The sequence below is a fragment of the Aquarana catesbeiana genome, linkage group LG01, assembly GCF_042186555.1.
Source record: "Aquarana catesbeiana isolate 2022-GZ linkage group LG01, ASM4218655v1, whole genome shotgun sequence".
NCBI classification, from domain to species: domain Eukaryota; kingdom Metazoa; phylum Chordata; class Amphibia; order Anura; family Ranidae; genus Aquarana; species Aquarana catesbeiana.
The window spans coordinates 297,495,008-297,520,449 of NC_133324.1; the positions used below are offsets into that span (position 1 = coordinate 297,495,008).

A 25,442-nucleotide genomic window follows, 5' to 3' on the forward strand; every position below is an offset into this window, starting at 1 on the left:
AACATATATGTTTGGGGGTTCTAAGTAATTTTCTAGCAAAAAAACCTGTTTTAAACATGTAAACACCTAAAATCCAAAACGAGGCTGGTCCTTAAGTGGTTAAATTCTTCCCTAAGCCCCTCTCACTGCTGTCTTACCATCTATTAAAAAGTGTCTCGCTGTCCAGTAAAGGAGCTTTTTACTTGGATAGCCAAACTGATAGATCACCATATCACGCGCACATTGTAAGGCCTCATGTACACTGCTGCTGGTAAATGGACATTTAAAGCTAGTACCGACGCCAGGAAAAAAGCAACGTTATAAACGTGATTTTATCAGTGTCAGTGCGCATTTAGCCGCGGTTCTCTGCCTCTAATCAAAATCGGTGGTTCCCAATGGGAGCTCATTCATTTGAATGGAAGTCGGATCCAACTTGCGGCGCAACTTGTGTGCTGAGGATATTGAAGGGGAACCCTGGCTTCAAAATGAAGAGAAAAATTGGTGTGGGGTTCCCCCCCAGGACGATACCAGACCCTTCGGTCTAGTATGGATTTTAAGGAGAACCCCTACGTCCCAAAAAAAACATCCATACCACACCTTATCCGAGCACGCAGCCCGGCAGGTCAGGAAAGGGGTTGGAACGAGCGGGCTCCTCCCCCTTCCTGGAACATACCAGGCCACAAACCCTCAACATGGGGGGGGTGCTTTGCGACAGGGGGGGCCCCACCCCACCCCAAAGCACCTTGTCCCCATTTTGATGAGGACAAGGATGTGGGCGGGGGCTTATCTGAATCTGGAAGCCCCCTTTAACAATATCTTCTCCCTCTGCTGATTCTTCTCCTCTCTGCGCTGTCTTCTCGCTTTTTTTGCCAAGTCTTCGCCGCTGTGTTCTCCCTTTTGTTCTGTTTTTCTTTCAATGTTGACTTAGAGCTGCACGATTCTGGCCAAAATGAGAATCGCAATTTTTTTTGCTTAGCATAAAAAGATCACGATTCTCTCACGACGTAAAATCTTTCACATTATACAAAAAAATGGGCTAACTTTACTGGTTAGATTTTTTTTTTTTTTTTTTCATTAAAGTAATTTTTTCCCAAAAAATTGCATTTGAAAGACCGCTGCGCAAATACAGTGTGACATAAAATTTTGCAACAACCACAATTTTATTCTCTAGGGTGTCTACTAAAAAATATATATGTTTGGGGGTTCTAAGTAATTTTCTAGCAAAAAAAAAGATTTTAACTTGAAACCAACAAATGTCAGAAAAAGGTTTAGTGTTTAAAGTGGATGTAAACCCAATGTCATCCTTTCTAAACTACTGCTATAGGGGTTATCTATAAGAATATACATGCCTCCTGCATGTATCTTTACCTGTCAAATGTCTCCCCTCTGTCTGTTATGAGAGCTGAAAAACTGCAGATTCTGTGGGTGGGTCTGTTGTCTGGAGCTCGGTGGGTGGAGTCATGATGTCAGTAGACTCCCCGCCCACCTCTACACTCCCCTTGTCAATATGCATTTTCTCCTGTGTATTTCTTACACTGAACTTCTGCTGAACTTCTGCTATGATCTCTAACACAGGAAAGTAACCACATGACTTCATCATGCCAAATCATTCTGAGGTGTGGAAAAGCCAATCCTTGCAGAGCTGCTGAAGAAAGGAGTGGGGGAGGGAATTAAAAAATCATGCATGTCTTAAGCTTTCACTCACAGCAAGGGGGAGGATTTGACAAAGTTTTTCTCAGTTTGTCAAGATTTTTCTCACTGAACAATAAAAGAGGATTGCTCAGAGATGGATTAACTCTGTGTGGCAAGACTGGGCTCAAATGTTAGCAAAACTTATACTCTACAGTATGATAAAAAAAAAAAAAAAATTCGGGTTTACATCCACTTTAAGTGGTTAAACTTTTTTCACTTACACAGGAAGTCTATTCCATTGACAAATTGTTACAATGTTTATACTTAAGTTCAACTGAATGTTTTGTTTCTTGGCAGACTGCCTGGTTTTTCTCCCTTTCTTTTGAGGGCTGTGGCTTCAGAAGAGCAGAGAGAATTCTTTGCATAGAAAGAATTGTGAAACACTTTAGTCAAGATCGCGATAACAATTCTTGACGATTAATTGTGCAGCTCTATGTTGACTTTACACGATCTGCGGGTGTAATGCTGGGTCCGCTGTGTGCAATGACTTATATTGGCATGGAGCGGGGCCACCTGCTGTCGTCATCCAGAGGCCACGCCCCCTTGTGACATCATTGCCCCATCCTGTCCCGGGTGGCAGGGGTGGTGCCCCATCATGCCAGGGGTGGTGCAGGGCCCCCCTGCCCCAAAGCACCCACCCCCCACCCCCCCATGTTGAGGGCTTGTAAGATAAACGCAGGGAGGGGGAGACGCTGACCTATGTGTAGTATTAAAATGATGACTTTAATAGGATAGGATTAAAAATGCTTACAAGATGCTGACCAGCATGGACCGTGGAACAGGAAGTGATGTCACAGGCGCGTCTGATTGGACCAAGGTGGGGCTGGAATCTTGTCAATCAGGGATTCAGTGGTGAAGGCTACCAACGTGGAGCTGGTTGCTCCTTCTATAGAAGGAGCAGCCAGCTCTGAGCGGGTAGCCTTTACCACTGAAGCCCTGATTGACAAGATTCCAGCCCTGCCTTGGTCCAATCAGACGCCGGTGACATCACTTCCTGTTCCACGGTCCATGCTGGTCAGTGTGGAGGTTCCTGGAGAAACCCTGTGATCCATTTCAGCCAGCTGCTCAATCCTTTCCAGCTATCCGGAACAGCAGTGAGACCCACAGAGCCATGTGGAATGCTAGGACTGAACTTTACTTTGATGAGCATGCATCTTCTATCATCTTGTAAGTGTTTTTAATCTTATCCTATTAAAGTCATAATTTTAATACTACACTCAGGTCAGCACCTCCCCCTCCCTGTTTTTTCCTTACATGTCTTGCAGAGTTCTGGACACACTCTGAAGGATGGCTGCCTTCCTTTTTAACCCTTACTACCCCTTTCTTTTCCAATCACCCAACCTATGGATACATCACCATCCAGTTATTACAGCCACAGACTATACTCCATCTGGAGCACCAGATAAACACTGACTATACTGTTGAGGGCTTGTGGCCTGGTATGGGGGGGGGGGTGCTCATTCGCCAGCCCCCCCCCCCCTTCCTTACCTGCTGGGCTGCATGCTCGCATTAGGCTCTGGTATGGATTTTAGGGGAAAATCCACACCATTTTTTTTTTTTTGGGCGTGGGGGTTCCATACCAGGCCAATTTTATTTTTTCATTTTTGCGGGGGGGGGGTTCCTCTTCAAGAACCTCAGCACACAAGTTGGATCATCATGACATGGATCATGCCACTTCTATTCAAATCAATGGGCTCCCATAGGGAACCATTGATTTTGAATAGCGGAAGAGAAATGCCTGACGAGGCTTAGCGCTCTGTATACAGCGCTAAACCGCGTTTAACAGGTTTTACTGGCGTTTTTCAGACTGCTCTTGAACGCGATTTTAGACGTTTAGCCTACAGCCCATAAACTTCCCTGCTAATAAACTTCAAAAAACATCCATGTGTTTGGACACATAGGATAATAGGGGATTTTAAGTTAAATAACGCCCAAACTCCCAAAAAACATCATTTTTTCAGCTTCAGCGTGCATTAGGTGTAATAGCGATCCTTTCACAGCATCATATTGGGAGGTGCATGCAGGTAGTGAAACCCCCACATACTTGTATGTATCGCTAACTTGCTAGCAAAAGTGTCAGAGTAAAAGGTAAGGCCTACATCTGTATGTTCAGAACCATAGTGAAGAAGGATTTGCAGTAAAAGTTGCCAGTATCCTTGCAGTGTCCTTAGCAGGAAACTGTTTTTTGTCTTAATCTTCTCCCTATACTAAATTTGGTGTTCCACTGTAGCAAAATCTGTCTCCCACACATAAATATGTCATTTTATCTTCCTGTTTTCTGAAGAAATGTACTGTACATATGCAGGTAAATCCAGTCATTTCTTAGATACTTTAGTTTTGGCACACGTCCCACTATTTTACATTACTGTAAAGAATAATCTGATTTCCAGGAAATCGTTCTCGGTACACAAACATTATCAGGGTGTCGGCTGAGCTTTTCCAAGTGAAATGTCTTTCTTCTTAGCAGGGTGTTTCATGTCACTACTGTGTTTGCCCAGAGACCTGCTAAAGGCTATTCTCAATATGAAGAACCCAACCCAGACCTGAGCCCCATGTATCAGACACACAACCCAATCCCTGATGGCTTCCTGCTGTGGAAACCACAAATCCATGCAGAATCCTCAGGGAACATTTATTTTGCAAGTACCCATTGCTGTCTGCCATCATGCAGGTCTCTAGTGTATGAGTATACAGTTAACGTGTCAGACTTGTAAAATATGTCATTTATTTTACTGGATATATAGTAATCCTGTATTGCTTGGGGAAGTGGGCTAATACTTGGCAAGCAAATACATTGCTTTACCAGTTACACAAATGAATGCCAGGGTACCTGTCCTGTTCTAGATGTGTCTTGGGCTTTAGTAATTTGGCCTCCTTCACATGTATGTGGGTCTTGTTTGCCTGCAGAGGATGCACAGGTGTTCCATGTATCTGTATGCAGGCAGTCTTATTCATGGCAGTTGGTACAAAGTGGTGTTAGTGTGCATGCCAATTGACATTAATGGGACTGCCTGTACCTAGACTCACGAACATCTGTTGCCCTTGCAGGCAAAACACGGCCTTTGCACATGTGAATGAGGCCAAATTACTAATGCTCGAGACACCTAGGCTTTTTCAGGACATCGGTGATCTCTCAGTTTGACAGTTGTGTAGGTGCACACGGCGTTCTGGGACATGCATACATACGGATCTCCCTTGCAGGCAAAACATGGCCCTCACTGTACACTTAAGTATGCCTGTGTGAATGAGGCCTTTGCGTGTATGACCTGGAACAAGCATGCTGCGAGTATGAAGTCTTGTCTCTCCGGTCAGTGACTGAGGATTTTATCAGCATGTCAGCCAGGCAGCTTGCACTTTCAGAAGGGGTTTATGACGGTTTGCCTTGAAGTGGTTAAAGTGTTACTAAAACCAGGACTCTGCATTCACTATATTTGGTCTCCCACAGTACACAGAACTTGGAAATGCAATTCTTTTAGTAAATATAAACTGTTAATTACCTTTTCTCATCAGCAGTATATAGTAGTCTTGTGTCTTCTATCGGTGTCTGGCTGAGCACTGGTTAAAACTTGTAAGCAGAGTTTTCATTTTCCCCTGATTGTCCTATTAGGCTGCAGGACCCCTGACCCTCTCTGGACAGTGTGGATTGGCCCTGTGCTGATCACATGCACTCTCCCAAGCAAAAAAAAAAAACTAGCAATACACACCAAAAAGACCATGTCTCTGTTCTATCAGGATATGCATTGGGGACAGTGGAAGAAGGGAAGGTTAACCACTTCCATACTGGGCCTATTCTGGCACTCCTCTCCTACATGTAAAAAAATTTGCTAGAAAATTACTTGGAACCCCCAAACATTACGGGATATGTTTTTTTAGCAGACACCCTAGGGAATAAAATGGCGGTCGTTGCAACTTTTTATGTCACACGGTATTTGTGCAACAATTAGCGGGGACGCTTTAAAAAATACATTTTTATTTTACTTAAATTTTATTTTTATACTTTAGCTTTAAATTTTTATTTTTTATCATTTTTATTCCTATTACAAGGAATGTAAACATCCCTTGTAATAGGAATGGTGTGTGACAGGGCCTCTTTATGGAGAGATGTGGGGTCTATAAGACCCCACATCTCTCCTCTAGGCTGGAAAGCATCAGATCAAAATAAAATAAAAATATGAACGATCCAATGCTTTCCAGCCGAGATCTCGGCTTTGTCTACATCCGTGGCCTAGATATAACGTCACGCCTGGGCCTCCCTCCGACGGTCATAGAGATGACTGGTGACCATCTGGTCACCGGAAATCTCTATTCTCTTCATCCGGCGGAGGCGGATTCTTTCTCCTGGTCCCCCATCGCATGGGCGAGCCTGGAGCAGCACCGGAGGGAGGGGCGGCGGTGTCCGCTTCCGCTGCCTGTAAGAACGATCAAGTGGCTGAATTGCCGCTATGATCGTTCTTACAGTGCACAGAAAAAAAAAGATATCTGAATGATGCCTGCAGCTGCAGGCATCATTCAGATATCACCACTGAAAGTCAGATGTCATATGATGTCCTTGGGCTGGGAGTGGTTAAAGTGTTAGACTGATTTTACTATTGTTGGTTTAGTATGTGCAGTAAAGCATGCTTGTTAAACTCACTGTAGAATCTAATGTGTTAATCCTCTGCATTGTGTAAAAAGGCTGTTTGATCCTGTATGCACAGATCCTCCCCTTCCTCCACTGACTCCAAAACCTGTCTGGACAAGACAGAGCTACTGAAGTCAGGCTGCACATGCTCAGTTTGATGTGTATTGCTTGCTTTTTTTTTTTTTTTTTTTTTAACTGGTGATGAGAAAAGGTATTTAGCAGTTTGTTTACGAAAATAATTGCATTTTCATGTTCTGTGTACCGTGGAGACCAGATATAGTGAATGCAGGGTCCTGGGTTTAGTAACACTTTAAGAGAGGACAGGAACAAACAGCCTTTTTACGCAATGTGGAGGATTAACCCCTTGGGTTCCACAGTGAGTATAACAAGCATGCTTTACTGCATATACAGACTGATTTTATTGTAGGTTTAGGAACACTTATTTACTTTACACAAATGTTTATTGTTTTCGTATGACTGGTCTTCTTTAGGTTCCGCTCATGCGCTGCACTATAATTTTTTTTCTTGCAAACCCAATACCAATCATACAATGATTGTACAATGTGTTCTCTAACTAGAAACATTTTCGTGCTTTCCCCATTGGATAACATCGGATGAACTGTCGTGATCTGTTCTCGAAAGCTGTGCGCTAATGATCGGATTATCGTACGATCGCTTTGAAAGCTGTGTTTTTCGTACGATTTTCTGATCGTGTGTACGGGCCATAGGGCTAGATAACTTTTTTTTTTTAACAACCCAGCAGGCCTAACAAAAAAAAAACTGAGGAGCTTGCTCTGCTAACTATGTGATGGCAGGGGTGGCTGCCAGCACTGATTAGATGCCGATTGGATGCTGCTTTTTATGTAGGACAGGCTGGTGTACACTCAGGCCAAGTGTCGGCCATTTCTGTTGAACTGGCTGATATTCGGCCCCTGTGTACTGGGCTTAAAACGGAGGTCCATCCTAAAATAAAAAATTACATTAACATTCTCCAAAAAATCTATAAAAAAAAATTTGAAAGAAAAAAATTTTTTACTTACCAGAAATGCCTGTTGCTAGGCAGTCTTCCTAATCTGCCTCTTCCTAGTCCACGGAGCTGTTCGGTTACTTCCTCCTCTTCGGCGAGCTGCCCCGTTGTCTTCTGGGACCTGTGTGTGACCCAGAAATCGACAGGGCCATTCACAAAGCGCCGCACATCTCGTGCATGCACAGTAGGAAACGGGCAGTGAAGCCGCAAGGCTCCACTGCCGATGGCGGCGCCGGCACCCAATTTGATGGATGGATCGGCCTGGGCGGGGGGGCTGACATCGCGGGCTCGCTGGACAGGTAAGTGCCCTTTTTAAAAGTCAGCAGCTACAAAAACAAAAAAAACAAAAAACAGCTGGAACACCGCTTTAAAGTCTTACCTCTTCTGGAGCAACCAGCCATTGGGGCTCCCTCTGGTGACAGATCATGTAACAAATATGTGGCACCCTGCTCAAAGGTCTTGGGGCTGATAGTTGGGCAGATTGGTGCCTTTGCCTGAAGCTTGATTCTCTTTTGTTCAGAGACCAGCTCTGCTTGCTACTGATTTATTGGAGGAGCCCTTGTTGGCCTTGTGTACACTGGACGTTATAATAATGTGTTAAAAACGCCAGTAGCTTTACAATGAGTTTTTCAACGTTTTTGCAATAACATTTTTTGCGTTTTTCAGCATTAGTGTTTTTTCAGCGTTAGTGTTTTTAAGCGTTTTTTTGGGATCAAAAACATTAAAGGCTGGTGAGCCGCGTTTTTGAGTGTTTATCTGCATTTTTAGGCGTTGGAGCGTTTTTACAGCTGAAAAACTACTCTCAGAACCCACTAGTTTTTTTTTTTTTTTTTTTACAGCCAAAAAACGCCCCATCTAAAAACAGTTGATAACAGCCTATGTGTGCATGGAAACATAGGATAACATGATGGGGAGTTTGACTGTAGAAAAAAACATCTGCATACAAAAACAGTAGCTGTAAAAATGTCCAAAAACATCCAGTGTGCATGAGGCCTTAGGGCCTCATGCACACAGGTTGTTTTTACAGCTGCTGTTAGGGGCAGCTTGATTTTTTTTTTTTTTTTTCCCTCTAAAAGTCCATGCACACATAATCTGTCAGACGTTTGGAGGCATAAGCATTTAGGGGCAGTAGAAAAAAACAAACGACAGCCTGTGCTTCCAAGAGCAGTAAAAATAAAAAACGTGGCTAAACGCGTCAAGCCACGTTTAACGTTTTTAGGCATTTTTGTATTGTAAAGAGTGTTTTTAATGAAAAAACAAACAAACACTAAAAAACACACGGTAAAACGCGCAATAGCGCTAATGTTAAAACGCGGCTAAACGCGAAAAACGGGTGTTTTTAGTGCTGCTGTAGCGCTGGTGTTTTTAAAACGTCCTGTGTGCATGAACCCTTAAAATTGACATAATCTGGCCATTTTTGACATGATCAATTTATGTCTTCCTACAGACATTGCCAGTCATCAACTGTTGAAGTGAATAGCAATGGGATATGATAGAAATGGTTGTCTGATAGCTGTCATCGTTATGTACGTTCTCTGCACATTTCTCCCTCCCTGGATAGTCATAAGTAGACTTTTCTTTTATTATGAAAAGGTTGGCCTCTAATTTTGAGCTCATATGAGCCTGGTGCAAAAATATTTTACGTTTTTGAAGAACAATCAAAAAATTTAAAATGGCATTAAATGTAAAACTAAGTAATTACCAATACCTAGAACCTAATGCAAATTCACCTTAAGCCTAGGATCACATTGATGCGATTTGACATGGCGGCTATTGCCGGCAATGGCACCGTCCGAATCAGTGCGGCGCCACACCGATTCCCAAAAGTTGTTTCTGTACTACTTTTGGCGACTTCGAAGTGCAATTTGTATAGACATCTGTGCAGCAAGCCGCACGTCTCTGAAATCGCCCCCGAAGTCGGACTGACATGCGGGTAGCAACTCGCACAATTTCAATCCTGCTGTCAGTGTGAACCTAGGCTAAAGAGGACTTCACTTCCCCCTGCATATTTTCAGTTTTTTTTCCCATCATTGTGTGTGTGTGTGTGTGTGTGTGTGTGTGTGTGTTTTTTTTTTTTTTTCAGTTTTAAATAGAGTGGCAAAAGTGTTAGACCCTCTGGCAAGTATTTATCGTCTGTCTCTCCATTGGGAAAGTTCCCCCTCTATTTATAGTTGTGACTATTGTTACTGAGAAATAAAGTGAGTGAAAATCAAACATTTTGGAGTAGTCGACAGAACAAGAAGTGAGAGAAAATGTTCTAATTGGAACACTTCTTCCAGGGATAACTGTCTAAAGCTGGCCATAGATTTTATATTTTTTTTTTGATCAGCCAGCTAATAAAAAACAACAAAAAAAACTAAGCCAAACTTCTCTGCTGCCAGAAAACACTGATCAGCCTGCAGTTGGTTGGCTGTAATCGCTAATCAAGCAGAAATATATTGACAGTAGGAAGGAGTTGATCACTTGAACAACTCCTCTCAAATGGGAATGACCATATATATATCAAAATTCGTCGTTTGCTGCAAAGCCAGCCACATTTCGATCCATGTATGGTCAGCGTGAGAGAAGAATGTCCCACACTTTGGGGGAGATTTCTTCTATTTTCCTCTTGTTTCTCAGGGACAGCAAGTAAAGGAAAGATTCTCCAATGGTACACAAACAGCAAAAAGTAACCTGGCAAGGGTTTTAACCTCTGACTAATTAAACTGCATGTTAATTACAATGGGCGTAGGCAGAAGTTGCATCATCCCAGCACAACCAGTCAAGGTAGTCAAAAGATGCTGTGCCCAGAAGACAACCAGATGAAGAGGTCAGCTGGGGTGATGGAGTGATGAAGGACATTGCACTGTTGGCAGAGAAAACCTGGGGGTTCTATAGCAGATTTTAGTTAGAACTTAAAGCAATCTCAAGAATGATAAACTGCAATATAATACTGTACACAATCATTAGATGTGGTGGCTGCATTCGATTTCTTTTTTCTTTGGCTTTTTTCCCTCTGTTTTAACCTGGTGATCTGACCAGTAAAGCCCTTCCTGTATTAGTGAGACACAACTCTGGAGGAATGAGCACAGGATACAGCAGCATTGTTAGTCTGTGGGGAGGGGGTCTTATATGTATTAGCAGATTTAGATACACTTACAAATTGAAGCCAAACTCCAGCTCACACTTTATAATCAGTTAGTCCCTGTTCACAAAAGTGTTCTCCAGATCTGTTTCGGATGCTTTACTGCATGCACGTATTTAACACATTTTTGATGCCAACTAGTGTTTTTATGATGCATTCCAGATGCTTTTTTTTTCCCACTGTACCGGGCTCGGGTGAGTTTTCAATGCTTTGTACGGAGTTCAAGTACAGTTCTGTGCAGAAAAAAAGCAGCCTGTTGTATTTCTTTCTTCTGGAACTGAACGCACTGGTGTGAACTATGCCATTGGAACCCATATAACCTGCTTTTTACAGCTTTTTTTGATGCAGGAAAAAAAAAGCACTTCGCTGATGCAGAAAAAAAAATCACTGCACTTAAAGCAAACAGTTTTTTTTTTTTTTAATCTTCCTTTTTTTTTTTTTTGATAAAGGTTTTTCTTAAATCAAAGCTGATCATTGTAAGCACCCCTGCTAGTGATAAATGGTTTGTCTCATCTGTAAATGATGCATTCTGTGGGAGAACTTGTGAAAGACTCACTGGTTGGATCACCAGATGAAAATAGCCTAAAAAAGGAAACTAATGCAGCCATCGCATCTAAAGTCTGATACACACAATCAGATTATCGGACGAATAATCGTCCAATTTTTGTTGCATGCTAGGCTCACATCGAAAGTGAAGAGGCTACTTGGTACATTTTTTCAGACTAAAACTGTACTAATGAAATGAAAACTGGACAGTGTGTTCACGTATGTTAAAAATTTTATAGCATGTATCTTTTGGTTTTTCCTTCCTGAAAAGTTGGAATCTGCTGTCAAAAGCACTATAATTACTTACAATCAGATAATCGGCTGATCGTTCGTTCGTACAAAATTTTACTTCCGATTTATTTTTATTTTTTTTCTCTTATCGGGCCCTAAAGGGGTTGTAAACCCTCATTGCATTAAGGTGAGGAATCTTTTGTGATACAGCTGCCCCTCACAGCCCCCCTTTTTACTTACCTGAACCCAATCGTTCCAGCGACGAAGACGAGCATAGCAGCTGCAGCCGCTGTTACGGGTCCTCATCGAATAGATTGATGGCAGTGAGAGCCATTGGCTCCCACTGCTGTCAATCAAATCCAGTGACACAGGATCTAGGGGGCGGGGCCGATTCTTGCGGTCTGTGTCAATGGACGCAGCAGCAGGACTTCAAGAGTGCGCCCACACGGGTGCCCCCAGGGAGAGCGGCCCTCCCTGGGGCACTCGAGAAAAGGAACCAGGAGCGCCGCGGAGGGACCCCAGAAAAGGAGGATCGGGGCCACTCTGCAAAATCACTGCACAGAGGAGGCAAGTATAACATGTTTTAACCACTTCCAGCCCAAGGATGTCATATGATGCCCTGACTCCTCATAAACAGGACTGCTGAAAAATGTAGCTTCAGTCAGCACCTGCAGCCAATCGGCCGCAGCACTGATCAGTGTATTCTGCTGGAAGGAGAGTTCTCACTGTTGGAATACAATGAGACAGCAGTGAGGATGTCTCCATCCACCTTGAATGTGCGGAGGGGGGAAATCAGTTCAGCCTTTTCTGTTCAGCCCAGTGGCTAAACGAAAAAAATTGATCCATGTATGACCAGCTTTACAGTTGTTCACCATAAAAACTAAAAGTGAAGGAAAATCCCACATTTTTTTTTGCATTGTCGCTGCAACAGGAATAGAGATGAAATCTTCCAATGGGGGGCGCTAGTAGGGATAACCGCAAATTCCCTCACATCCAGAGGTTTTTTTTTTGTCACTTCCTGTTGTAGTTATGGAACTGAACGTGAAGAGAAATCTCCCCAGTGGGACATAGATGGCAAAAAACTTGACAGGGGTGATAACCCTCCCTTTCTCTATCCAAAATGGAAAAAAGTTTTGCCGCTAGTTCTGCTTTAGTGGCTGTTATGGAAGTCATAATGGGCTCTCATGGAACAAGGTGGTTGTTTTGGCTGATATCCAATAACACTTTTACTTTCTTTCCTTGTACTATATTGGGAAGCAGCTAATTCTATGTGTGACTTCCTAAATACATTGCGTCTGTGCCCCTCTCCCTAAGCTACTTACTGCTGACTGTAATTGCTTAGAGGAGAATTGTTTTACATTGTTGAATTTTTCTGTCTGGTTCAGACCTGTTCAGGCATAGAACAGATAAGAGAGATTGTTCTTTTAGAATGAGCAGAGAGAGAACAGCAAACCCGACCAAAAACCCAATGGTAAAATCTCATAAATGCATTATATTGAAGTGAACCTGTCATTAAATACCGAACCTCCAAAGAAACCTAGCTTTCCCATTGCCCATGCTGTCAGAACTGCAATTTGTTCACAAGAAATCTTCATGTGTATAGGAGAAACAGTGCTTCGAGCGTGTCCATCTCCAGGGACCCTCTGTAGTGTTGAGTGGTTTCCTTCTGCTGACCTTCATGTATCTACTGTGCCTTGTAATGTGTTCAGAGTTCAGAAAAAAGGTTACACTATACAGAGCTCAGTGAGGAGAGCTGAGGTCCCTCCCCTGTCTCCATTTTTCTCTTGGTGTCAGGAAAACTTGTCAGAAGAGACTCCTGATGATGGCAGAAGAGCAAAGCAGCAGACAGAAATTACACGTAGTGCTCTTAAAATGGTTGTAAACCCATATTGAAGAAAAAAAGAAAAAACTGCAAGACACAGGCATAATAAGCTAGTATGCATCACATACTAGCTCATGAAATAATTACCTTAGATTGGAGCTGTTGCAGTGCTCCCTGTACACTGCTGTGACCGTTGACATGTCTCCCAGAGCTGTTTCTGGGTTTGCGGGCTCCGACGCTGTGATTGGCCAGAGCCGCGATGACTTCACTCCCGTGTGTGGGAGCTACTGGTTGCGGCACAGGCCCTTTAGAAATGGCACGATCGTGCCGTTTCTTCGCTGCGTATGCGCCGATGATGTTGGCACAAGGGTATATGGTAAATAGATCATAAACTGTACAGGGTTGGGAGATATTTTTAGTGCCTACAGGTAAGCCTTATTATAGGCGTACCTGTAGGTACAAGTGGTGTAACAGGGTTTACAAACGCTTTAATTGAGACATGTACACACTATAGAGGAATATGCTTTGTTCGTATTTCATGTCTGAGGTTTACAACCACTTGAAAGTGTTTGTAAAGTCACTAATCACAAATCCTGGAACCCTCTCTATTACAGGAAAATATACTGTGCAGTGTGTGGTTTTTTTTTTTTTGATTTGTTTTTTTCTTTAATTATTCAGCGGGATACCTTATTTCGGAGTGTTGCTGTGCGCTGTATATCCTCCTGTAACAGGATATTTCAGGATTTGTGTTTTTTTTTTTTAATTTAGTTTTTTATACAGCCACAGCAGGAGAGGGGCGTGTCGTGGCAGAGAACAAACGCACAAGCACACACGAGCTGAGAGGGGGACAGACAGTGGAACTGACCATGGTATCGTGGATCAGCAGCCATGATTACCGTGGTCAGCACACCTAGAGGGACACAAACAGGCAGGATCAACCAGGTATTTTACAGCATAGAAAGGGACAAATTACACAGCACAAGCACTATGCTGTATATCCTGCTTTAAAGAAAAAAAATATATTTTTTTTAAGGTTTAGAATCACTTCAGGTATTTTTACATGCTGCTGTCTTACAGTGTAACTGGACCCAAAACCAAAAAAAGAATTACAACATGCTAGTCCCTACATATGATAGTTTCATTTGTTTTAATTTTTCTTTTTTTTTTTCCAAGCTTTCTTTCTTTTTTTTTTTTTTTTTTATAACCTGGTATTTCTGCAGTTAACACGCGTATGGTTCTAGAAGGAGGAAGGTACATGGCCTGTCACCAGGTGGTTACACTCACTACTTCCACTCTAACTATGGAGGGAGGTTGTCACAAGGCTGTTCCACTGGTTTGTGTTGCAAACACGTCTTTCTCTTCATTACATGGCGTGGAGGGAATAAGTCATTTTAGGAAGATCTCTTTGAAGGAAAAGAAGTGTTTGTGCTTTCAGTTCAGTGTACAATTTTTGTACAAATTACAAGGAAACTGCATTTTTGGGAAGATGTAGCTACCACCACATTACATTTTTGTTCTTGGGTTTAGATATCTCGTTAACTGTCTGATAACTATTTTTATTTTATCTTGCCTTTAAGTGACACTAAATTATATCCTTATTCTCCAAAAATATTTATTCATAACACAATCACTACTTAATGGTCATGTAGTCTATTGTTCATGAAATTGTTTCTTACTGTGATTTTCTGCTTCCTTGTATCATTCTCCTGTGAGCTCCCGAATCTCCCCTTTTCCATCTCACTTCTGTTTTTTGGAACAAGTAGTGCACAATCATTGCGGTTATGTGCTAAAAAAAAACCCCAAAAAAACCCAGAGTCCATAGTCATAGTCCATCTCATGAGTAAGCAAGAGAAGGTGGCTACGTTCCTACACAAAGACCCCTTTCACACTGGGGCGCTTTGCAGACACTACAGCGCTAAAAATAGCGCCTGCAAAGCGCCCTGAAAGAGCCACTCCTGTCTCTTCAGTGTGAAAGCCCTTTCACACTGGAGCGGTGCGCTGGCAGGATGGTAAAAAAAGTCCTGCTAGCAGCATCTTTGGAGCGGTGTGTATACTGCTCCTCCACCGCTCCTGCCCATTGAAATCAATGGGCAGCGCGGCTATACCGCCGGCAAAGTGCTGCTGCAGAAGCGCTTTGCGAGTGGTTTTAACGGTAAAGCGCCACTAAAATATCGCCGATTTACCGCCAACCCCGCCCCAGTGTGAAAGGGGCCAAAGTGGGAACATGGAGAATGAATGTAGCCACCCTCTAACAGGATGTTAGATCATAGCTCCAAAATAAGGGATTTGAGAAGGCTGAAGGTACTTTTCTGAGTTAAGAATGCATACTATGGATTAAAAAAAAGAAAATTCTAGAGTTCCTTCATGTCCCTAGATTTTTCTGCAATATGATTATAATACACCAATAGGCCTCTAGCATGTTTTTCAAAGACACTTGTGATGAGAGAGAGATTTGAGCTGACTTCTGTAGCTTCAGTAATGAGTCATTGACAAGCATGTAGAAATTCCTGATCTTCAAAGCCAAAGATCTACAAAGCATTGCAGCCAGTGGATCGCATTGGCAGTCTGACATTAGTATTATCAGAAGATCATCAATGGTAGTGTATATTTCTTAAAGTCCATGGTATGGTTCTAGGTATGGTTCATGGCCTGTCTCAGTAATGAAGTTTGGTCATAGTTCAGTCGATGGACAGATGACCCAGAAAGCTACAGGGTAAGCAGGTGTGTTGCCTTGTCACACTAAGGCTCCATTCACACTTGTGCGATTTTTCTTGCAACTTTGGACAGACCAGTCTCACCCTATTCTATTCAATGGCACACGTTCAAATCGGTGTGACTTAAAGTGGATGTAAACCCAATGTCATCCTTTCTAAACTACTGCCATAGGGGTTATCTATAAGGATATACATGCCTCCTGCATGTATCTTTACCTGTCAAATGTCTCCCCTCTGTCTGTTATTAGACCCGAAAAACTGCAGATTCTGTGGTTGGGTCTGTTGTATGGAGCTCGGTGGGTGGAGTCGTGATGTCAGAAATACACAGGGGAGTGTAGAGTTGGGCGGGGAGTCTACTAACACTGAACTTCTACTATGATCTCTAACATCCAGTGAAAAGACAGGAAAGTAACCACATGACTTCAGCATGCCAAATCATGCTGAGGTGTGGAACAGCCAATCCTTGCAGAGTTGCTGAAGAAAAGGGGGTGGGAATTAAAAAATAATGCCTGTGTCTTAAGCTGTCACTCACAGCAAGGGGGAGGATTTGACAAAGTTTTTCTCAGTTTGTCAAGATTTTTCTCACTGAACAATAAAAGAGGATTGCTCAGAGATGGATTAACTGTGTGGCAAGACTGGGCTCAAATGATAGGAAATCTTATAAAAAAAAAAAAAAAAATGTTGGGTTTACATCCACTTTAAAGTTACTGCGACTTTGAAAAGGTGCCTGCACTGCTTTGGTGCGACTTTTTGATGCAACTTTGATCCATAGAATGTAAAGTTGCACTGAAAATCGTGTGACTTTGGAGACGTGCTAATGTGAATGGAGCCTAATGTTCCAAAAAATTGACCTAAATCTCTTCAAATTATGTATACCATGGTGAGAAACCAATGTACAACTGCTGCATACTTCCTTTCCCCCCAAAAAATAAAAAACAAGGCTATCCACTTTCAGAGTTGCTCTATTGTTGACGAATATTTAATAGACCTGCTTTCTGATACCGTTTCTTTTTTTTTTTTTTTTTCAGTCGAGTCGTTTTGCCATGCTCCGTAGAAGAGGTAAGTTCTTTTTTCCATCTCTCCTCCTTTTTATAGTGGTATGTTTCTTATTTTGTGTTTTTCTTGTTTCATACTCTATGTTCATACTGCAGCTATGAAAACTTTTTGCCACTTGGGGCCCATTCACACTACAATGCACATAAAAGCACGACGGCAGTCATGTACTTTTCTAGATAGTGTTTGTTTTTTTTTTTTTTTTGTTTTTTTTTTTTTCCAGAGCCATGTTTCCACTGACCTAATTATTGTTTGTGAGAGGTGTGGTGAATTGTACACGTTTACACACATTTGTTTATTGGGGTTCGATGATCTGCAAACAGGTTGCATAAAATTGCACAGCTATTGAACAAGTAGAAAAACTGAATTCTGGTGTGAACATGAGAGATAGAAAAGCTTTTCTGTATTCCAGTCCTCAAGGTGCACCAACAGGTCATGTTTTCAGGATTTCCCTCAGATGAAACGGCTGTGGTAATTACTAAGGCAGTGAAACTGATCAAATCACCTGTGCAAAATAATGGAAAGCCTGAAAACATGACCTGTTGGGGCGCCTTGAGGACTGGAGTTGAGAAACACTGAAAACTATGACGTATAGAAAGCCATGAAACGCACATAGTGTGAATGGGCTTTGAAGATTTTTCAAAGATTCTTAGTGGTGGTCTACTATTAGTCAAATTTGAGAACCCCCTACCAATATGTTTGCGTTCCTATTCACACAGCATACCTGAATTTTTTTTTTTTTTTTTTTTTGTAAACGTATTAGCTTTTTAACCGCTTGCCGACCAGCCGCCGTCATACTGCAGCAGGTCGCCCCCCCCCCCCAAATCGCCGTAGATGTACGTTGGCGCCTTTAACTGCTATAGCGGGTGCGTGTGCCGCCGCATGGCGGGGGAGCTGATGAGCGTGGCCACAATGTCTGCCAGCCACCCGCGATCGCTCCACAGAGAACCAGAACAACGGGGATCTGTCAATGTACACAAAACACCTCCCTAGGACACACATTTAATCCCTTGATCGCCCCCTAGTGTTATCCCCTTCCCTGCTAGTGTCATTTATACAGTAATCCATGCATTTGTATCGCTGTATAAATGTCACTGGTTCCAAAAAAGTGTCCGATCTGTCTGCCGCAATGTCGCGGTACCGATAAATATCACTGCCATTACTAGTAAAAATAAAATTAATAATAAAAATGCCATAAATGTATCCCCTATTTTGTAGAAGCTATACATTTTTTGGGATATTTATTATAGCAGAAAGTTAAAAATATATATATATTTTTTCAAAATTGTCTTTTTTTTTTTTTTTTATAGTGCAAAAAATAAACCGCAGAGGTGATCAAATACCACCAAAAGAAAGCTCTATTTGTGGGAAAAAAGGACATTGATTTTGTTTGGGCGCAATTGTCAGTTAAAGCGACGTATCCCAAAAAATGGCCTGGTCATTAAGGGGGGAAATCCTTCCAGGGCTGAAGTGGTTAAATGTTTCTTAGGAGAAAGTGTCATGACAGACCGCAAGTGAGTACAGAGTGAGTCTATCCCAGTAGAAAGGCTCAGAGCAGTCTGATTTTCCTCATTATAACATAGTGGCGAAGCCCAGCTTCTAAATCTTTAACCTTTTGTTAAGACTGCCAAAGACGGAGTGATTTTCTTTCCTGCAACCACGGGTTGCAGGAAAGGAAATCGCTTGATTACTCAACAGTCAGTGTTGATGGGGGAATCCATCCTGTGACGCTATTGTGTTCTCTCGATGGGTGAGTATTTCTCGACCGTGATTATTGTTAGTTGTGGCAATGATCGCATGTAAAGTCCAACAGGCTCGTTGTACCCAAGTTGATCGTACTTTCAGCCGGCCCATACTTGGTTCGAATCTCGGCCAGTTCCTGCTGATCTGGTCGAGATTTGAACCGTTTATGGCCTGCTTTCAGGGTGGATTTGATTTAAACGAAGTATATTTGAATCCCGATTTAAATCGCTAGTAAAAAGGTGCCAATACTGAGTATTTGCCCGAGTACTTTTACTCGGGCAAATGCTCCCGATGCCTCACCTGATGCCTTTGCATCCCAGAAATCAGTGGGTGGGAGAAGGCGGAGTGCGAGTCCTTGCAGCGGAGGAAGGTAAGCTTGTGGGGCAGGGGTGTGGGTCGCAGCCGTGTGCCATTCATCAGCATCGGTGACCCGGGCCGTCAGAATCGTTAACAGAACGGCCTGAGTCTCCGTCAGAGGCTGTACAGTGCAACGCCCAAATTGGTACACCCTGGACTCGGCCTCCGTAGCCTGCAGTCACAAGGCGGCAGCGGATATCTTGTTACACCTAGCTCATATAGTTCACTAACGCCCATATAGCCCATATAGTCCGTTGCTGCATTCAGACTAGGCTTACTGAGGCCGAGTGCAGGGTGTATCAAGATGGGCTCTTTTATACTTATCGATTTTATTTTATCGTGCCAGGCTGCCAGCAATTATTTAGTGCTGCATTATTTTCAGTGCCACTGCCTACCAAACAGTTCCACCTATCATTGCCCATAAGTGCCACCTATCAGTGCTGCAAATCAGTGCCCATCAGTCAGTGCCACCTATCAGTGCTCATCAGCGCTGCTGCATATTAGGGCCTCCTCATCAGTGCCACTGCCACTTACAGTTCTTTTTAATTATAAAGAAGATATCGTTGGTCTGTATTGTGCTTTGAAAACAGACTCTGGGGGATTATTTACGAAAGGTAAATCCACTTTGCACTACAAGTGCAAACTACACTTGAAATTGCACTGCAGGTGCACTTGGAAGTGCAGTCACTGTAGATCCGAGGGGGACATGCAAGGATAATAAAAAACAGCATTTTAGCTTGCACATGATTGGATGATTACAGCGACTCAGATTTACAGCGACTGCACTCCCAAGTGCACTTTCAGTGCAATTTCAAGTGCACTTTGCACTTGTAATTTGCACTTGTAGTGCAAAGTGGATTTGCCTTTAGTAAATAACCCCCAGTGTCTGATTTCATTGCAATAATGAATGGTACTCGTCAGGGATGCCCACTCTTGCCCCTGATCTTCATTCTTACTTTGAAACCCGTTCTATGCACAGTGAGACTTGATTCCAGCATTGTGGGCATCCGGAAAGCCTCAGGCTTTCACAAAGTTGCCGCCTTGATTTTCTTTCTGACAGATCCACTGACATCCCTGCCGAATCTACTACCCTCCTTCCGTGAGTATGGCACCCTGTCATACTTCCAAATTAAATTATCCAAATCCTCAGCTATCAGTGGCACAGTGGTGTAGTGGGTAGCACTCTCGCCTAGCAGTAAGAAGGGTCGCTGGTTCGCAATCCCAACCACGACACTACCTGCCTGGAGTTTGCATGTTCTCCCTGTGCCTGCGTGGGTTTCCTCCGGGTACTCCGGTTTCCTCCCACACTCCAAAGACATGCTGGTAGGTTAATTGGATCCTGTCTAAATTGTCCCTAGTATGTGTGAATGTGAGTTAGGGACCTTAGATTGTAAGCTCCTTGAGGGTAGGGACTGATGTGAATGTACAATGTATATGTAAAGCGCTGCGTAAATTGACGGCGCTATATAAGTACCTGAAATAAATAAAATAAATAAATCAACATTACAGTGGAGCTGGCTGTAAGCAGACATTTCTGTCCCTCTTTTCCCTTTCATTGAGCGACTGATTCTGTTCGTTATTTGGGAATACATGTCACACCAGACCCTGCTACTCTTTATTCGGCAAATTTTGAGCCACTTCTTTTGAGCATGAGAGCTGACTTACTTCGCTGGCATTCACTCGCGTTGACCTGGTTTAGCCGTTGCAATGCCCTCAAGCTGCCATTATTGCCAAAGGTTCTTTATCTTCTACAAGCTCTCCCCATCAGATTACCTCCAGTGTTCCTCAAGCGAGTGAACTCCCTCTTCCGGGAATTTGTGTGGTTCCATTGGAAACCCTGTCTCCAACTCTAACTTCCACCTCCCAGCTGCCAAAAGACCTCAGTACCCATCCTACTCTAGGTAGCACTTTGGTTGCAAGGGACACCTTTCGGAGCTCTTCACTCTCCCCATTGCCGTCACCCATGATCCCTATTCTAGGGTGTCCGGAGTTCCAACCAGGCCTCCACAACCCACAGTTCCAAAGTTTGTTGTCCACTGGTCGTCTCCATCTTTGTGACTTCTTGGGACCCGATGGCAATCTGTCCTCCACTGCCCTTATGAACACCTAGGTTCCCCCATTAGACCTTTGGGGTAGCTTCCAGCTCGGGCATTTTCTTCGCCAGTGTGCTCATTCTTCGGGTGTTTCACGTCAACTTACGGAAATAGAGAGCATCTGCCATAGACGGGAACCAATTTGCCACTGTCTTTCTTACTATCTGCCTTGATCCAACCAAAAGAAGATTTTACCCCAGCTTTCCTCTCTAAGTGGGAATCAAATCTTACTATGCATTTTACTGATCCACAAAAGGAGAAAATTCTTCATTTGCTCAGAAATGTTCGATTGCCACTAAGGTCCAAGAAACAAGCTACAAGATTTTGACTAAGTCGTATAAGGTTCCCGTTACTCTACTCTACACCGCATATCTCCACAGGTACCAGATACGTGTTGGCGATACAATGCTCCACATTTTCTGGGACTGCCCAAAAATCAAACCGTTCTGGCAGGAAGTGACCTCTACCATTAAAGATCTGACCAATGTTGATCTAGCAGGAAACCCAGCGGCGTGTCTGCAGCACCTCACAACACGGCCCATCAAAAAATATAAGGCATCTCTCACTATCCAGTTGTTGAACGCTGCAAAGGCCTGTATTCCTCTGCGATGCAGATCTGTGATTCCGCCCTCGAGGTCTCTTTGGTACTCCAAAATTAATGAGCTTAGAAACATGGACGATCTTACGGCGACCTTATACAATCGGGAGGTGGCCTTTCCGGACACCTGGAGGCCATGGCAACATTTTGTATACACGGACACCTATTTACCAGAGGTTTCGCAACCCAGGTGATTTCCTGAGTTTTACCTGATTTGGCCTTGGGCGAGCGACCTTGCTATTTTACTTCTCTGATCATACTTCTCTTCACCCCCCTCCTTGCTCCCCCTTTACCCTTCCTTTGTAATTTTTCCTTCTTTTAACCCCTCTTTTCCCCCTTTTGTAGCTAAGTGCCCTGAAGACACTTTTTCATGGCTCTTGGAGCCCCCTAAGTGACCCCAGGACTTTATTACATTCCTTAGAGGCGCTATCTGTTGCCTCTAGCTAAGCCAGTAGTTCTGTTGGCTGATAACCGATTTAAAGTTTGATCTCTAAGCTCTGATGGCTGTGAACTGTTTGTTGTTGTTTTACGGTATTATGCTTATTATAGCTGAGCAGTCTATATTATGTACAATTTATACTTCATGTTGGTTATCTATGTACCCCTTAATGCTCTTCCCTACTTGGTTTGTATTGTACAATTCTTGGTACACAATAAAAGAATTACAAAAACAATTAAAAAAAAAAAAAACAAAAGTTGGAAATAGTATTTTGCTAAAAAAAAATTGTAGTTTTTTCATCATACACACTTAAGGTTTACATCTACTTTAAGGGAAGCTTTATGGCGATACAGTATAATTCTTTTCCTGTGGACCTTACAACAAAACTGAAGCCCTCCTTAAAGTTAAACTCCATACACGTTTTTTTTGTTTACATGCGGTTGGGCTCTGTGTTCACCCGTAAACAAAACAAGCAGTTAACTCATGCAGTGCCCCACTGCATAGGGGAAAAAATATTGTTCAGAGTTGGGCTTTAAGTCCTTTGTGACGGATAGTAAAACGGATATTTACGCCTGGACCCAATCTTGCAAGTTTACCATGTGTTAGTAAAACTGTACATGTGTGTACAGGAGAAATTCACCTTGTAATTTTTTTTCAGGACAAATTGGGCCTTCATTTAGTGGTTAATGGTAAGCCCTCATGCACACAGGCTGTTAAAAAAACGTTATGAAAACGCCAGTATTTTAGCAGTGACTTTTTTCAGCGTTTTTCAGCGTTTTTGTAATAGCGTTTTTCCGCGTTAGCGTTTTTGAGCGTTTTTTTTTTTTTCCACTTTTTTTTTTTTTTTTTTCAATGGATCAAAAACGCTAAAAAATGTTGGTGAATGACGTTTTTGAGCGGTTTTCAGCGTTTTTCAGCGTAAGAGCGTTTTTACAGCTGAAAAACGTCTCTCAGAACCCACTGGTCCTGGGTTTTTTTTACAGCTTAAAAACGCCTATGCCACTTGCAGCTCAAAAACGCCTAGGTGGGCATGAAGCCATAGACTAACATAGACAGGCCTTTTTAAGCTGCAAAAAAAGCTCAAAAAAGCAGCTGTAAAAACGTCCGTGTGCATGAGGACTTATGGATACCTCCAATTTTTTCTTTTTATCTATTTAAGGAAAATTGGTCCTAAATATTGAAGAAAAAAAAAAAAAAAAGCCCAAACAAATTCTCCTACTTCTGCAGTTTGCGGTGACACCACATATGTGTACAATATTTGCAGTTTGTAGCTGTCGTAGAGACAAGGAACATTGGTGACAATTTTTTTTTTTTTTTATTTATTTATTTATTTTTTTAAATTTTGCTTAAACACACTGAACCTAAAAAAACCCCAAAAAAACCTTTTTAATAATCTTACCTAAAACGCACTGACCTAGATCTTTGACCTTGACCCTGTCCTAGATTAAGGCCTTATCTATCCATTTTATCTGTATTATTTTTATTTACACACGATTTTTACCATTATTTTCCTATGGCAAGTAGAAGTACACTCAATGTATTTTTTTTCTGCTTTCAGAGGAGAAAGATTACAGGGTGGGTTTTAATGAGTGATCATTTAGGGCAGGCATCACTAAATGCGGACTGTGGGCCAATTCCGAATCACGTTAATACTGTCCGGCCCTGCCACGGTCGCACCATTTAGGATCTGCTTTTTTTTTTTTTTTCCTTCAGCCAACACTGCCTGCTGGCTCTGTTCTCTTCACAGAGCTGACATTGAAAAAGCAGCACAGAGATGCACGGAGGGCGGGGGCTGGCCCAGTTAACTGATTGGTTGCTAGAACCACCCTTCATTCTAACAACCAATCAGTTAACTGGGGCAGGTCCCGCCCTCTGTCCATTCCTTTGCTGCACTTCTGATGTCAACTGCTGTGCCCTGTGTAGACAGGGAAGGGGGAAGGGAAGAGGGCACTCTTATGCAGGGTGGAGGGGGAAAGGATCAGAAACACTAATGATGGAGGAGGGGTGATATAAAAGGGAGGCAGGGCAGGAATGTGAAAGATATGAAGGGGTATGGGGTTCTACAAAGGGGGTGAAGACAGAAATGTGAAGGGGGGGCTGGGGATTGTGTTGTGAATGGGGTGCTATAAAGGGGATGAGGATAGGAGAGGGGGGTGCTATAAACAGGGTGAGGACAGGAATGGGAAGGGGGGTGCTATAAAGGGAGCGAGGACGGGAATATGAAGGTGGTGCTATAAAGGGGGGGTGAGGACACTTATGTGAAAGGGGGGGTGAGGACACTTATGTGAAAGGGGGGGAGAGAACACTTATGCGAAAGAGGGTGAAGACAGTTATGTGAAGGGGGTGCTATAAACTGGGTGAGGACAGAAATGTGAAGGTGGGGTGCTATAAAGGAGGCGAGGACAAGAATGTGAAGGGGGGGATGAGGACACTTATGTGAAAGGGGGTGAAGACCGTTATGTGAAGGGGGTGCTATAAACTGGGTAAGGACAGAAATGTGAAGGGGGGGTGCTATAAAGGGGGCGAGGACAGTTATGTGGAAGGGGGTGCTATAACGGGGGTGAGGACAGTTATATGAATGATCTGCTATAACGGGGGTGAGGACAGTTATGTGAAGGGGGTGATATAAACGGGGTGAGGAGAGAAATGTGAAGGGCTGTGGATTGCGGTGTAAAGGGGGGTGAGGACAGGAATGTGAAGGGGGGTGCTATAAATGGGGCAAGGACAGGGATGTGAAGGGGGTGCTATAAAGGGGGGTGAGGACAGAAATGTGAAGGGGGGGTGCTATAAAGAAGGCGAGGACAGGAATGTGAAGGAGGTGCTTTAAAGGGGGCATGGACAGGAATATGCGGAGGGGGGTGCTGTGAAAGGGGTGAGGACAAGAATGTGAAGGGGGGTGCTATGAAGGGGGTGAGGACAGGAATGTGAAGGGGGTGAGGACAGGAATGTGAAGGGGGTGAGGACAGGAATGTGAAGGGGGTGAGGACAGGAATGTGAAGGGGGTGAGGACAGGAATGTGAAGGGGGTGAGGACAGGAATGTGAAGGGGGTGAGGACAGGAATGTGAAGGGGGTGAGGACAGGAATGTGAAGGGGGTGAGGACAGGAATGTGAAGGGAGGTGCTATGAAGGGGGGTGAGGACAGGAATGTGAGGGGGGGGGGGTGATGCTATAAAAGGGGTGAGGACAGGAGTGTAAAGGGGGCATGGGACTGCATTGTTAAGGAGGGTGATATGAAGGGGGCTGGGAACTGCAATTTGAAGTAGGGGGTGATATAAAGGGGGACCGCAGACAAGGGTGTGAAGAGGGGGTGAGGACTGTAATGTGAAGGAGGGGATGATGTGCAGGGGGACTGAGAACACTGATGTAATAAAAAGGATTGTGATGTGAAGGATCTGACACATT

At 43.2% G+C, this 25,442-nt stretch overlaps 1 protein-coding gene across 1 annotated transcript in view; it reads left to right on the forward strand.

The window, feature by feature from the left end:
• PITPNB (phosphatidylinositol transfer protein beta) overlaps positions 1–25,442 on the forward strand; it is a 117,806-nt gene that overhangs the window by 20,635 nt on the left and 71,729 nt on the right. The window contains exon 2 of the mRNA XM_073629349.1: positions 16,785–16,815. Within this exon, the coding sequence (XP_073485450.1) occupies positions 16,785–16,815 (31 nt within the window). The remainder of the gene's footprint in view (positions 1–16,784; positions 16,816–25,442) is intronic.